We start from the raw sequence: 17,473 nt of genomic DNA on the forward strand, positions 1-17,473 counted from the left end.
CCAAATTTTAAACGAATTTAAATCAGATTATTTATAATTACTTTAGATAATAATTACTCTATCTTATTATTAGTAATTTCTATATATTGAAAAATAAATATTTATAATTAATGTATAATGAAAAATAATTATTAGATATATTAAAGTATATAACTTTGTAATATTTTCTCGTAGATTAGATAAATAAATAATTATTGAAAATAATCAATTTTTATCATAATGATAAAAATAAAAATTCTATTTTATATTAAATATCTTCAATAATATATATATATATATTTTTTTTTCCTTTTCTTTTAACGAGAACATCAATCGATCGGTAGACCCGTTCACTGACATGAGAATTTGAAAAAATGTAACTCTTTGAGAGATGTCATTAACGAAAACCCCGTTAAATCCCTTTTGTTGTGTTTCAACGACGTAGGAACCTCAAATGCGGCTAATGGGCCGAGCTCACGTCGCGGTGCGCTTAACGATCAACTTCGATTTCTCTTGGCATCGTAGCTAACGCGAGGGACGCACGGTGAAAACCTTATGGGTTTCAGAAGAAGAAAAAATAAAGAACAACGACAAAGCATCGATTAACGTCAAACTTGTCGTTTAGAATCACCGTACGAAGTACGTTAATTGAAAACAAATGTAGACTCGTTATATTTCCTGAAAATGTTTTCTTATTAACGCGTATCCTTTAACACATTTTCCTTCTAATTATCACAAAATTAAAATTTTTCTTTTTTTCTTCCTTTCTTTTTATTATTATTATTATTATTATTATTATTATTATTATTATTATTATTATTATTATTATTATTATTATTATTATTATTATTATTATTATTATTATTATTATTATTATTATTATTCTCCATTTTTATTATCACCGTCGCCATTTTGTTTCTTAACTGTAATTTTATTTTTTCTTTGTTATCAATATTATTCAATATTGTTAAAATCAATCGTAGACGATTAAATTTATTTTTACGTTTAAACGAATGATCGTAAATGAACAAATAAAAAATATCAAAAACATCATTTGTATGAGGAACTACTAATACGAAAAGACAATGAAAGAATCCCTTATCGATTATGCTCGATCGTTCTCTCGCGAGTCTATCGAGTCGCGGTCGCGCCGTTGTTGGCTTCTCGCATGGTTCTCGTCGTTGGTGGGACCTTGTTTCATGACCCACATAAAGCAAGGCCGTTAACACTACTCGCGAGGCTCGCAACGCGCGCGGAGTATCGGTGCGCTCGGGGGTTCTACGAGTCGAGCCTATGGTGTCCCACGTGTCCGGCCCCTTCGTCTCCCCACCACTTGCTCTTTCTTCAAACAGAAAGAGAGAGAAAGAGAGAGAAAGACGCAAACTCTACACACATATACAAATAAAACAAAACATCTTAACTTCCAATTCTAGAAGTCGAATGAAACCTTTGTCTTGTTAAATTGTACGATTCCTTCCTTTTGTTAATTATCTTACAAAATAATAGTTCGAAATGATAAGATTTATGTAATGAAGAAGAAGAAGAAGAAGTAGAAGAAGAAGAAGAAGAAGAAGAAAAGAAGGAATCACGTTGACAAGAATGCTTCGACGTCGATCGAGTCCATACGTGTGGGCGCACTCGTTCGCTCGTAGAAGCCTTTAGTAGGTCATACCTATGGCTTGAGGCAATACGCGCGAGCGTTTGCGCTTACACATAATACAAGACGACGCAACAAAACGCGACACAACGAGAGAGCCAAGCACGGAATCGGACACCACGATGTACCTTGATCTTGACACGACGCAAGGCCTTACTCGGATTGCAGTCTCTTTCGTTTCTCCTTCTTCTCTATACGTACCTCTCTCGCCTTCTTAACCTTTAACGGTTCAAACAAGAAGACTCTTCCCAACATTTATAGTTTTATTTTGTTTTGTTTTTTTTTTTATTTCTTTCCTTTTTTTCTCTTTCTTCTTCTTCTTCTTCTGTTTCTTTTTCCTTCCTCCCGCTTACTATCACCAAGAGTGAAAAAAAAAAAAATAAATAACATCTGATTCGTTCGCTTCCTTCTCTTAATACGAATTATTTTTAGAGAGATTTTGTAGAAATTCTGCTTCCTTCTTTTTCTTTTTACAATTTTTATTCTGCCTTTTTAACTGCGCGAAATTTGTATTTTATTCTTTAGACATTTCGATTGGAAATTTAGTAAAAGTTATTTATTGGAATGTTTATAATATCATGTCGATGCCTCTCGGGAAACTATCACGCTCTATCCTTTCTCGATTTTTGTCGAATACTTCCGTCGAGACATTTAACTTTCTCCTTTGGTCGCGTTACAATCTTCATTAAGGTGCATGAGTCGTGACGCACTGATTTTATGAGTTAGAAAGAATTCGCTTATTTTTATGCGATAAGTTTGTGTTAACCTGATAACTTTATGTCCTCGAGTGAAATGTGTTTATACGTTTCGTTCGTTTAAAACTGTTGTTATTATTTTATTTTTGTTATATATATCTGTACATTTCATTGATTATATGCAATATTTTTTTTATTATTTTATGACATAATATTTACATTCATATTGAAAAAAAATTATAAAATACAATATACGCCTGAAAGATGATAACCGGATTTACTCTTTTGCAAAGAAAGAGTTTTAACCGACACTGTTGCGTAACATAAAAAATATAAAACTATTATTAATTTTGTCGTGTTACCGTCTGTTGATAATGCAGTTCGCTGCAGCATCGATTAACGTTAAAACATTTGATACATTTGTTGAAAAAGTCAATTACTTCGTAAAAATTATGGTAAGAGATGTTCCTCGAGTTAAAATTATAGGTCTGAATCATAGATCGTATAGATCGTATAGATTTTTAATTATGTCACGTTTTCGTATTACTCATTCTTATCATAGATATAAATAAAAAATCGTGCAATTTAAAAAAAAAAAGTTTCTATCATATCGTTCGACCTAGATCTATATTTAAAGTATGTATATATTTAATGACTTATTGTTAATAATTACCATTTAATACTCTTACTGCACTCGATTAGGATTTGTGCATATATATCATTTATGCGATTAATTTCTTCCAAGTTATATGTTTCTCGACGTACACACTTCTTTTTTAAAATATTGTAACTATTTCAATGGACTTAAGGTAGACTTTATTTGATATTTTTATTTATTGTATTACTTGTACAACGGTAATCAATAATGTATTTCATTCTAAATTGTCATAAAATATGTTTTATCAAGTAAAACGATGATAACATTGAAATTGCAATAATTTTTTTTTCTTACCCCCTTTTCCCGAATCTCGATAAATTCTGATTAGAAGTTGTTATTATAGGATTGTAATAATAATAAAAAGAAAAAAAAAGGGAGATTTGTGTTTATGAAAAAGGCTGATTTTTTAATGGTATATGGCACGGTTCTCGTGTTAAGAACTGTATTCCATAATTAAAAGAATAATAATCATTTAAATAACTATACGATTTAATTAAATCCATGATCGACACACGCATGATCCATTTATATTAATAAATTTTATGTTCAATGATAAAATATGAATTTTTAATATGCAAAAAGAAGACACAAGATGGGAATGACAATGATCTAAATGACAATGATCTAGGCGAACGTTTAAATATAATAATTATAATGACTATTTTAGTTTTAAAATGTATTTTTCAAGAGAGGACCAAGTATATATCTTTCAGGATAGAAATATATATTCAAGTTCTTGTAGTGTTTCAGATTAGAGAGTGAAAAATTTCATTCGATTTGTATAGACGACATATTATCCGTTTAAACGTATAAAGTTAAACCAATAAGTACACTTTTATTCTCTCTATCTCGTTAACCGTAACAAATCGATAAAATGACGGTATAAAAATCAAACGATTTTTCATCTTTAAGCTCGAAAAAGACGAGCATAAGTTTGAAATCAAACTGGTAATTAATTAAATCGCTAAAAATTTCTTTTCACGTATGTATGTACCGTTTAGTACATTACGAAATTACATTGAAAATGTATCTCTTGTTAAAGTGATCAATCGTTCTTCCTAGCAACAATTTACGATATGCACTGGACACTGCGACAATGCCATTCGATTGTTTCTCTTTCTCTCTCTTTCTCTCTCTCTTTTTATATATATGTTGGATCTCTCTCTCTCTCTCTCTCTAAAAAAACAAAAAAGTAAAAAAAAAAAAAAGAAAAACAATTTTAAGAAAAGAAAAAAAAACAAGAAAAAATAAAATTTTCAAACGAAAGAAAAATAGGGCTTCTCTCCTTTTCATTATTTTAAACGATAACACCGTGCTGAGCTAACAATTGTTTTCTTTGTAATAAACTCGGTGACTCTGCTTCGATGTTTTCGGTCCTAATGGTACCATCGAAGGATTTGGACGTTTTGAGATTATTCAATGCCTTCGAACAACTATTCGTCGTGATTTCCAATGATTTGGAGCTTCTTAACGAGGCATTGGCTAACTTCTTGATCGTCTCTGAGATAGGACACTTTATAAACTCTGCCCTTTCGCGTTCTCTATCTTTGATCCTTTGATTATCATCGATCACGTGAATAGGATCATTCGAATCTACGTCCAATTGCTTCCTATCATCTGTCTTTTTCTCAATTGTCATATTTTCGTCCTTCTGCTCGAACTTATCGTTCGATTTATTATCTACAATAACGTCAAGCTCTTTCTTGGAATTTTCGAACTTATTACTCTCCTCCTTCCTATTATCTTCCTGTCCAAGAAATGATTTAGGTGGTGCTTCAACGTAACCACTTTCATCGCTATCTGCTTCCTCGTCGAGAGAATCCAACGTCAAAAACGTACTTTCATCGTTCTGTGACAATTGACGGCTCAATCGGCTTGGATATTTTTCCAATATTCGCCTCTCCTTTTCCTCTGTATTTTCAATTCTACAAAGTATCTCACCCCTCGGTCTATAATCCACCACATCGTCGAAATCCTCGACGTCCTCGAAATCAAAAAGATTCGAAGCGGTGTCTTCGGTTTCCTCTTCTTCCTCTTCTTCCATTGATTCATCTTCTTCGCTTCTCAATGAGAACCTCTTTCGATTCGGTTTAACGTTGCAACGATGGAAACGTGGACTACCGGCACACGTCATGAAATTCGGTGAACCTTCGGAATTCCTTCGTGGTCCGGTATCCCTTCCTATTTCATTCTCCTCTGTATAAAGGATCCTCGCATTTGCTTGATGCTCTGTCTCACCTAAATCGAAAAATTTAATCGATCATTATCTTTATTAGATGTTGTTCTTTCAAAAATATAACTCTATTACGAATGATCCATTTTAAAGATTAATTTTAAATATGAAATATTTAAAAAGTATTCATAATACTAATTAGAAATATTACATTATATCATTTAGAAAGAAGATAAAATAATATTTTATTTTGATTGTAATATTCATTGCTAGATATATTTTGAATATTCAAAAAAAAAAAGAAAAAAAAAAAAAAAAAGAAAAAAGAATGGATATTATTAGGTTGTAAATTATGAAACGTGCGTTTTTATTTAGTTTTTTATTTCGATTCAACGCCCGTTTCATAATTTCCAACCTAATATTTATTTTAAATAAATTCGTAACAACCGATAGTAATCCCATATCGTATTTTTATGAAGAAAGAAAAGAATTTCAAGTTGTTAATTCATATAAATGAATTAATTATTTTAATTTTAATTTATAATTTAAAAATATTTTATATAAAAAAAGAAAAAAAAAACAATTAGTATATACTAACCAGTCGTTTGATGATCCTCAGGTCCAATTGTTCTTTCCTCGCTCGTTGCTGTACTAGCTGTCTCACATCCACTTGAGATACTTCCATTCTCATCGGAAGATTCTCGATTGAGTGCATCCAAAAGACGTGCCAATCTCCAGCCATCTTGATCTTGCCAACTTCTGGCTACGGTCTCTAACGTTCTCAATTCTTCGAGAAGTCTTTGTTGTTCAATCTCTTCTGCAACGGCATCCTCCTCGATCGCCGAAAGTTTCGGTGCACTTTTCGACCTTTCTAAAGGTGGCCGATAATTCTGACCACCTGTACTCAATAAAAGCTTTCTCCTTGGTAACGAAGGATTTTCGTAGAGAGCATTGGCCAAGGACAATCTGTGAAATGAAAATTATTCATATTTAATTTTATTCAATATTTTTGCCATTCATATTAAAATATAACGAGTTAATTCAATTTACTACGAAAAGCTTCGTGTAAATCTCGAATTAATACGAATAAAGAAAGATCTAATAATTGATATTTTAAATATATAACTTTCTGATATTATTGAGAATAATAGAATTAAGCTTTAGATTTATATTCTCACCGTCATAAAAATAATATCTATACTTGAAACGATCTTTTAAAAAATTATTTTATATTTTAATTTTTAAACCATTCGAAAGATATTTTCATTTTATCTGATTCTTTCGACAACGAACAATAATAAAAAAAGTTGCAATATAAAATAGCCATTGTACAAAAAAATCTTGAATGACTGAATGACGCATACGTCTTGTATCTAATTCATTTTTAATTTTGACGATGACAATAAGTCTTCTAGAAAAATAAAACAATTAAAAAAAAAAAAAAAAAAAAAAGAAAAGAGAAAAAAAAAGAAAAAAAAAGAAGAAAAAAGAAGAAAAAAGGGAAAAAAAGGAAAAAAGAACGGAAATTCTGTAACCTTGTCTAAACGATCATCTGTCTTCTTATATAACAGAATCGATATATCGATGTAAATACTCGAGCTAATATACGAGAAAGCGAATAAAACTCGTTTAACTTAATAGAAGAACGTCGTGGAATCTATGACCCGAATGCACATTAACGATCATTTCGACCCGAATCGTGACTCGATCCTCCGCTTGTGGCGATCCACGCCAGAAACGTGACCTGAATTCTACCTTTCCGCGAAGGTCAAGACTTTGCGAGACTTTGAACGCAAACACGAGAAGAATCTCCGATTACCCTTGATCTTTGAAGGTCCTTTCCATACACGAGACATTTTACACGAGACATTTTATATCTATCGTACATTTATTTTATCTCACTTCAACAAAAAAGATGATAGATAATCGCACCATTCCATACAAGCCACTGCCCAAAACAAACACTAAGGCCATCTCTTCACTCTATTTATTTATGTATTTATGCACCTTTCACATTTTTATATGAATAGAATATCAATTCTAAGAAGCTGAATTTATAACAACTTTTTTATATGTATACATACATATATACATATAATATATATATATATATATATATATATATATATATATATATATATATGTCAGTAAAATTTTGCAGATGGTTTAAAGTTAAAATTTTTCAAGAAATAAATAATAGTCATTTATATTGAGTTATAATAATTTCAAATATATAACATAAAACTCACTTTTATAATCATTAATATATATAAACATGAATTATAATCTATATAAACTAAAAACGATATATTAATATTGTTAACAAATTTTCATACTTTCAATTGCACGGATTATAAATCATATATATATATATATATATATATATGAATAAGTACATACGTATTAAAATTTTTGCACAAATATCGTCATCTAAAGCACATAATTCAAAAATGTATTTTGCTTAGTTATTAAAACAATTTTAATATTATTCTAACAATATAAAAAACAATCTCTCTCTCTCTGTCTCTTACCTAGCATTTTGCCTAGAGACCTTGTCCCTGCGAAATTCAAGAAGGGCCTGTTGTAACCTAGCATTCAATGTCGATGCTAACCTTCTCGCAGTAGACTCTTTGCTGCATAATGCAGCATGGCACCTTAATTCAGGCCTAAGTCTACGTCCTTCATGTCTGTATACCCAAACAAATAAACGTGGATGTGACACTGGTGCTGTGCAATAAGTGACCCTATGAGCCCAATATTCCGTCAAGCCATGGTCTTTTGTAGTGGCAGTTAAACCACCATTGGTTACTGTCAACCTCATAGAAACATCGGGTCTGCTGCTGGTCACATAGTTCCGCCATAAAGTCGACACTGGCTTTTCGACGCATCCTTCGCCTAAAAATCATTACCATCATCATCATTATAATCATAATCATGTTTCTTTCCTTACTATATATATATATATTTTTTTTGTTCATATTATAACCTTTGTATCTTTGTTCGATAATGTAATTAATAACGTATCAATTAATATTATAGCTAAAATTACATCTAACTGATAACAATATTTAAAGGATCTATGAAAAGTTCTTACGTTTAAAAGTATTCACAAATTAAAACAAAAATTTTATTCAGACAAAGGTTTTTCTTGAGACAAAAAACTCTAATTGATTTTTATTTTTATCATTTAAAAACTTTGAAATAACTTAGAAAATTCTTGTCTCGTGCTATAATATTTTTTAATGACCATTATCATCATCAGAATTTGTTTTAAGTATCATAATAGTATAAAACAGTATTTAATTAAATCAAATATTTTACTTTTTCTTTTCTCTTTTTTTTTTTTTTCTTTTTAATTTTATACTTTTTATATTCATTATGAGAACGATAAGAAACTATATATAATCCTAATTTGTATCGTATTAATTAAAAATGTCTCAAGACACGATATTTTATGATAGAAGATTTCTATCGTGATTTATCCCTATAATAATCGTCCATTATGAACGAATTATTCTCTATGTATTTGATTACTTAATTTTCTATTTAATTCAATGTTATATTTATGAATATAAATTTTATTCTGATATCTGATATCTGATGTCGTATTAATTAGACTTAAAGATGATTGATATCATTGCATTTTATCGTAACATTATTATAAGCTTTTAAGATGACAAAGGAATTAATGGTGATTGAAAATGAAGTGTCGAATAAATATCGGCAGATGTTCGTTCAAAACGTCAGGAGACCTCCCAGTAACGATACCATTTCAGGGTTCAGCTTGGATATAACATATTCGTATGAGTTCTCTTGAAATACATACAATCTGATACGCAATGGAAGCCCAGTATGAACAGTACTCGCATTCCGTGGCACATACGCGACTGGAATACCAGTAACTCTATTGAACTAGTACATATACATATGTAGTACATCAACGTATATGTGTGTGTATATATATGTACAGTGTATGTAATGTGTGTGTATGTATTGAATACGAAGAAGATCAGGTATAGTGGATAGGTTCATTCTGACCTTCGATACAGTTCGATTCGCCGTTCGACTCGACGGGGATCGCCTTACCAATTTAGAGATACAGGAAATGTTAGTACAGTTACTTAGACTACAAGAATGGTGAATCAGAAAGGAGGGTAGCAGTGGAAAATAAGCGCAAAGAGAAAATGAAACAAATTTTATTTTATAATTATTACCGCAAATTGATAGGTAAAAAAAATGAACATTAGATAACGTGTATAACGATTGTAATATAAAAAGGAATCAATATAATTATTAAAAAAGATATTTTTGCGATAATCTATAAATTAATATGATTTTACTTCCTTTTTTTTAAATGTAGATAAATAAAGAAATGTATTTACTAGTATCTAGATTTCAACGAGCAAACAACGATTATAATTGAATAAAGATAAAATATTTCTTTTTAAATAATTAATTATTGAGATTAAAGAGCTATTATATAATTTATATAATGAAATGTTCGATGAAGATGTATTACTATTTATTACAATATTTAAAAAAGCGATATATATATATATATATTATAGTTTATTTATATTATACGAACGAGAAGATGACAAAGAAAAAATAATTTATTTATTTCGAATTTGAGGATCCAATGTGAAGAAATGAAGATCTAAATAAGTTTCTGTAAACACGCGAGTTATTATTTTTTATCCTGTACATTTTGTGTTTCATTTTTTCTTGTTATCATTTTGTTATCACAGGACTGTTCGATTAGATTTGCAAGAACTATAGATTTTCATGATTCGTGCACGTGCTTCGTCGTAAATGATCAAGATTATCATCGTGATAGCGTGACATCAGCTATGACTCGTCTAACTTTATCGTAACGTTCACAAAAGAATTTCAAAGAGTTATGCGATTTCATCTGGTTTATGCCGACAGAAGAAATAAAATAAGAAATAAAAATAATTTCACTTTCTGCGAGAAATCTTCAATGGTCGGGATTGATAAAGTTCAATGAACACGTCTGTAAAAAGGATTTCTTTTTTTTTTCTTTTTTTTCTTGCTTTTAACGAGCGCACGATTATTCGCCGATTTCTCTTATATCTGTGTATATACTAACATATACATTGTAAATATTACTTCTAAATGACATTTTACTTTTATACAATTATTATTATAAATATTATAATGATATAACATTTGTTAGAATTTATACAAGAATTTATCTCACTATATTATTAAATGCTCCGTCGATCGAGTAATCACAGTATTTTATTTATAATTATATAAAAGTATAATTTCTTCTAGGGAAGGAATGCATATATATATATATATATATATATATATATATATATACATTTTTTATATACATATAATATAACATATATATATATATATATATATATATATATATATGTATATAAAAAATATCTAGAAAAATCATTCTCTTAAAAAATAAAAAGAAAAGAAGTTTTAATTATAGAGAGAAAGCTTTAGATGAAATGTATCGATGTCACAATGATCGTACCGATCCGTTGCATGTCGATTACCTAGCAAACGGAAAAGCGGATACGTACTAGAACGATGCGGAAGAGGAAGTGAATGCCAACGAAGAGGACCAACAAGGTTCGATCGCTAGCCCGTAACACTCTGTTCGGTATTATCCAATTAAATGCAGTACCGACCGATCCGTTCATTTTTTTCTTCCGTTATCTCGAAACATCGTGCGCAGGAAAACTCGCCAACCTTCGTAACATTCAATATCGTTGAAGAGGAAACGATTTAAAGTATTTAAGGATGATATTGCACTAACTACGAAACGATTATGTATTTCAATGCACTCTTGCGATAATATTTACATCTTAATATAAAGTTTTTTTTTTTTTCATTTCTTTTAAAATCTCTTACATTCTTTATTTTGTATTTATGATTCTTTCTTTTTTTTTTTTTGTATGCGACGCAAACACGACGATTATTTATAAACATTATACTATTTATTTATTTAATATTGAATAATTGTTTGCAATTTGAAATAATTCTAATTTAGAATTAATATTTTCTTTTACTTTTCCTCTTGCTTGAATCGATATAGCTATTAAAAAGAAAAAAGAAAAAAGAAAAAGAAAAATGCAATGGAAACAATAGCATGAATGAATAAAATCATCTCTATAAATGCTCTATTCGAAAATAGAGAGACTGATAAAGAAAACGAAAAAAATCTCAATTAATCGAGTGAAGCTTACGAGCGAGGATAACGCAAGCATAGAGATTAGACTAAATAAAGAGCTTCATGGTCGGGTCGATCGAATTAAAAAAAGATTTATGGTATAAAGCATTCTCTACGGTTGCATGACTCGTTATCTTCCTAGAATAACCGATTATGCAACTATGCAACTACTTTAATCGATTTTACTTCATCGCATATCAATTTGTTTGCAGATCAATATTTTAATGTCTAAAGATAATTCAAACAATTAATAATTCATGAGGATTGTGTGAATAAGTCAAAATTTGATAAATTGATAAGAAATTGAATCCAATATTATCGAAATGATCGATGGAGTTATGTCAAAAAGTTTCAGTACTTTTGTATTTTAAATATAATTACTATTTTACTTGATATCTTTTACTAATAATTTTTTCTATTTTATTTTTATTGGACAAAATTATACGCAATGACGGAAATATAATTGTCACTATTTTATACTTAAATAAAAAATACTATAACGATTTATTATTATTTTCTGTCAGAATTTTTTTTTTTTTTTTTTAATTTTATCATCAATTGATAAATGCCATATTATAACTATTATTATTAATGTTTATTAAAATCGTATTATTATTTTTATTTTATTCAGATATAAAATATTGAAAATTCTGATTACTTATAGATAACAACTATTTCTCGATTTCTAAATTATCCCTTCGAAAGAGTTTTACGATTCGTTTCGAAAAGTTCAACGACTGATGATAAAAAAAAAAAAAGAAAACAAAAAAAGAAGAAAAAAAGAGAGAATAAAAGAAGGAAAAAAAATACGGACGGCACGGCGCGATCTTGAATGATAGCGGTTGAAAGAAAATATATGTAATTGAAGTACGAATCGTGGCTCGTTGCGGTATGGTACTAACTGGTACCATCCACTTCATTCCTATATACGCGTACATGTATCTATACACACATAATAGTTACGGCACTTATGCCAAGCCGCTTTAAATATCTATCAATTTAGCTAACAGATACCATAAAATGATTTTCTTAAAATCATTTCTAATTATAACCGATAAAATTGTACTTTTTGATGCGAAATTTTATTATCCGTATTATATGTTTTGTATATAATCCATATAGTTAAAAATTATTTTCATTAATGATACTATTAGAAAATCGTTATTATTGAAATGTAAAACTTTGTCTTCGGTATATGTATATAACTTTTTGCAAATATATTTTTTAACTTGATTACTAATTTATTTTAACGATACTATTTCTAGATGTAATTTAAATAACTTTACGTACGTGTGTATGTGTGTGTATATGTGTATATACATACATACATACATACATACATATATATATATATATATATATATATCTATATATAAATACAGGAAACTTATACACACATATATATATATACGTGTATTTTATCTACACGCAGACGTATTTATCCACTTTGATCTTATCGAGACATGGAGAACTGCGACTTTGATCTATATGTTCGATGATCGTGAAAGATTACTCGAGAGCCTTTTCGTGCGACCGTCTTTATAATTAATCGCCCGTAATCTGGTCTTGTGATCGAGATAAATATCACGATCTAGAAACTATATATATACATATAAATAAATTCATAATTCATAGGTAATGAAAAATAAGCCAAAAGAAAAAAAAAATAAGAAAAAGAAAATAAAAAATAAAAAATAAAAAAAAATTGAGATACCTTTTACATCTTCTAAATTTTAAATATAAAAATGAGTTTAATTAAATTTTTTAAATTAACATAAATATGCTAATATTACGTTAATTTCAGGTTTATTATATAAAAGTAAAGGTTTCAATTGTTTTTCTTTTTTTTTTTCCTGTTACTTTTTCTCTATACGTAAGGACGATATATTAATTCAAAAGTTGAACATTTGTCACGGATGTATGAATGAAATAATTGAAAGAGAAAAAATATTTGATCATATTTACACATATTTACGTAGTAGCTTCGAGAGAAAGATTAACGAGATTAAAGATAAATCACGAATTTTCTTTTTTCTCGAAAAAAGAAAAAGGAATTAAAGACAAAGACTCAACGCATTTATGCGAAAAAAGAGGAACATCGCGATTTCTTCTATGAATATGTGCTCTACTCCTGAATATTTTTATTACGAATCCCCGGTGTTTTCCTGTGCGCATACATCGTTGAAAGAAGCATTAAGCGTCCCTGAAGATAAATTTATATTTAGAATTCTCTCTAAAGAGGACTCACATGAATAAGATATTAACATAGTTTGATAAGAAATTTTCAAAACTTTTCTGAAAATAACCAAATCCAATCTCAATTTATTCATTTTCCTTCCTTATCGTCATATATTAATTTATATAATCTATTTCTCATCAGTTTCGAATGAAAATGTTAATTGTTCTCTAAGAAAATTACTAATGGCAGAAAAATCGATTGATACGCTCACCTTCCAAGAAAGTAATTTTTCTTCTTCTCATCTTCAGATAAAACGAAACTCGCTTTTGAAATATTTCATCCGATCGATGAATTTGAATTTCTAACGAACTTACAGAATGGATCAAAAGCTTTTTTAATTTATAAAAATCTATCATCTATTCTTTCTCAAGATTCTTTATAGGGTAATATTTTCTTCTACAGTTTTCAAATTGTAAAATTACGAACGTAGGAGAACTCCTTTTTGGTTGAAATCTTGGAAAAAAAAGAACAACCCTGAAAAATCCGAATTGATATTTAAAATCATCTGGGAACTTTCAGCAAAGCTAGGAACTTTTTGTTCACCCTATACATAGAAGGAAAGATCGATTTGTTTTCCTTGTTGGATTCATTAACGTAATCAAGATTCTCATCGATTGCAAAACCGAGTTCTCTGAAGTTCGATCGTTACGAGAGACGCCTCGTTGATTTTCTCGGAATTGAGCAAAAGTCAGCCACGAAGACATAGAGTCTGCGCTTTTTCACTGACTATAATATTTCTCTTCGTAAAAGTCGAACGAACTTGGATAGCGCGCTATCATCACTATTTGTAACATTAACGTTAAGCAGAAATCAAATGGACGATCGAAGCATAGCGAAATTGTGTATATCCATTTATAATTTATATTTTCTCTGTGTATGTTCGTCTAATATGAATGAGTCAAAATTTCTAAATATAGGAAGCAAGTTTTACTATGTGAATATATATTTTTCTAACAATTCATAAATTTTCTTTTCATTTTATTCTTTGACATCTATCTTATACATCACTCCTATCAAACTTTTTGTTTTATTATGCCCGATATGTCTAATTGACTTGTGTTTAAATATTTTCACGCTATCAACAAATTCCATACTCATTCATATCAACTTATATTTTCATAAATATTATTCAAATACGAATTTTTCGACTATTTAATTTATATATCTACTATTTAAAAAAAAAAAAAAAAAAAAAAAAAATTCTTTCAATATTTACATTAAATATATACTTATTATCGTTCCTACATTTTTCAAAGATTATTAAACAACTTTTTAGATTAAAAATTATACACACATAGACAGCGTTAAATAATAAATAATAATCATTTTTTTTTTATTACGTAAAAGTCAATAAAATTTAGAAAATTCGATCCATTCGAATCATTCTCGTCTCTCATCGTACTTGATGTATGAACAAACGCGAGTATAAAAAAAAAAAAAAAAAAAAAAAAAAAAAAAAAAAAAAAAAAAAAGGGATATCAAAGGAAGCACTCGGTGATCTTCTAGAAAGCGAGACACGAAGGTCAGCGGGAACGAGTTCGCGGCAAAACTGGAAACCGTTGTGCGAATTCAACGAAGGACATGTACTGAAAGAGAGCCTGGAGATCCTTCGTCGACAATTTATTTTCTTTTACCGCCTACGATCTCTCGTACGATCTTTCTTCGGTTATTCGTTTAAAAGAGATCTCTTAACCTTTCGCGATCCTACAGAACGTGTTGCTTCCAACGAAATAAATAAAGCAATATATCTCATCTGCGTTATGATATGACATGCTTGTTAAACAGTAGGGGTTAGTAAATATATATATACCATATTTCTTAGGATTAAAAAATATGTCTTCTTTAAGAACCTTTTTTTAATTTTTTTTTCTTTCTTTTCTTTCTTTTTTTTTTTTTTTTTTTTTTTTTTCTTTAAATTTTTTAGACCATTGTTGACTCACGGATTTTAACATGTCGTCAATTTTTTTTTCTTTTTTTTTCTTTTTTTTTTTTACAGATCAAAAGGCATCATTTTTTGGTCACTTTGTCATTGACTTAAGACGAGAGAAAAGGAGGACAAAAATGATATGCCTAATTCGTACTTGACGTCCATATTGTAATCATTTAAAAAAAGAAATATTGACAAAAGATTATTGCCTTATTCATTGAGCATTAGAATATAGGTAGGGAAAGAAAAGAAAGAAAGGAAAAGAAAAGATTCTTTCTCAATGAATACAAAAGTTATTGAAATAGTCGATAAAAAGATATGCTTTTTTTTATGCTTTTCAAGAATGATTTATTATTTCCTGAGATATTTATTGCAACAGCTTAGAAAAAGTAGTTTCAAGAAAAATCACCTTTACAGAAAATAAAGTTAACTATTACCAAGAGAATAAGTTTCTTTTTATAATGATCTAAACTTTTTAACTACGTCAATTTTTTTTTCTTTATATATATATATATTTTTATTTATTTATATATATATATATATATATATATATATATATAAATATAAAAATGTCAGGTAAAAAGTTTTAGAAAATTTTTTACTGTTACGAAAATGCGAAAAACATTTGATTTTTTTGTCCATGAAATATTATCGTGTCTTTCTGTTTCAATAAAAATTATAAAAAAAAAAAAAAAAGGAAAAAAGAAATTAATAGAGAGAAAATAAGAAAAATTACATTTCCTTGATGCAATCAATGAACGTCCCCAAATAATCTCTCTGTCTCTTTCTCTTTCTTGGGTTTGCACTTTGAATTATTATGAGCATATCGAATGTCAAATGAGATGTCCTTGAGAATGATGCAGTTAATAAATAAGTCAAATTTATTTTTTCAATTACTAGAATGAATTCGCATTGCTTCTGTAATATTGATCATCCTTTCCATATTATAATTTCTTATCTTTGTCACGAATATTGCAAAGGTCGACAGAGAAAAAAAAAGAAAAAAGAAATAAAGATAGTAAATAAAGAAGGAAAGAAAAAAAATAAAAAAAAATTTATTGGAAAATTCATAAAATCTATGATTATTTATGAAACAATAATCGTCCGTCAATTTGTCGATTATAAATGATAAAATTAACAAAATTATCCAGTGAAACATTTTAATCGATTAGATCATCGCTAACACGAGACTATTAATTTGGAACGAATATGATCCGTTATAAATGCATGATTCATTAGATTATAGAATAGATTAGATGTTTCATCGAAGAAAAATTACTTATTAAAATATGATAATCCATATCCATTTTTCTGACAATAAAATTTTGTTATTTATTTAATATTAATCGTAAACTATTGCATCTAAATCTAAAGTAAGAAAAAAAGAAAGAGAAAGAGAGAGAGAGAGAGAGAGAGAGAGAGAGAGAGAGAGAGAGAGAGTTCTTATTTATATATTAACGATATTACTAATATTTTTTAGTAACCTAAATGAAATATTTTCTCTTCAGATCGGACGATAAATTTCTTCTTTATTGTTGTAAATAAAAAGATACAATCGGATTGAAAATTAAAAAAAAAAAAAAGACATAAATTCGTTAATAAACGTATCGTAACGATTAAGATCTTGATGATCAAAAAAGATTAAAGAAAACGAAGTAGAGAAAGTAGGGGGTAACAATTATTCTCCTGTATATATGTTTGTGTATTCGTGAGATTAGCAACATTTGTATCAATTAATATTCATTTCATTTCAACAACGAACCAATTTTTAATTTCTTCTAAAATTTCATTTTTATTGTAAAAAAAAAATTATTCTTTAGTATTCAAGAATGAAATAAGATCGTTTAGAAAAAAAGTGAAAAATCAGAACTTTTAAGGATAATAAAAACATTTCCAATTTTCTTTAAATATCCCTGAATAATAATTTT

General features: G+C 28.5%; 1 protein-coding gene across 2 annotated transcripts in view; it reads right to left on the bottom strand.

Moving 5' to 3' along the window:
- Positions 1–2,571: 2,571 nt before the first annotated feature.
- The window catches only part of LOC118440497 (uncharacterized), a 59,054-nt gene continuing 44,152 nt past the window's right edge, over positions 2,572–17,473 (bottom strand). For both annotated transcript variants that reach the window (XM_085658263.1, XM_035863613.2), the window contains exons 3-5: positions 7,694–8,057; positions 5,761–6,128; positions 2,572–5,227 (exon numbers count right to left, since the gene is read on the bottom strand). In XM_085658263.1, coding sequence (XP_085514389.1) covers positions 4,287–5,227; positions 5,761–6,128; positions 7,694–8,057 — 1,673 coding nt within the window. In that variant the 3' untranslated portion in view covers positions 2,572–4,286. The remainder of the gene's footprint in view (positions 5,228–5,760; positions 6,129–7,693; positions 8,058–17,473) is intronic.

This window comes from Vespa mandarinia, chromosome 7, assembly GCF_050613455.1.
Source record: "Vespa mandarinia isolate Hongniang chromosome 7, ASM5061345v1, whole genome shotgun sequence".
NCBI classification, from domain to species: Eukaryota; Metazoa; Arthropoda; class Insecta; order Hymenoptera; family Vespidae; genus Vespa; species Vespa mandarinia.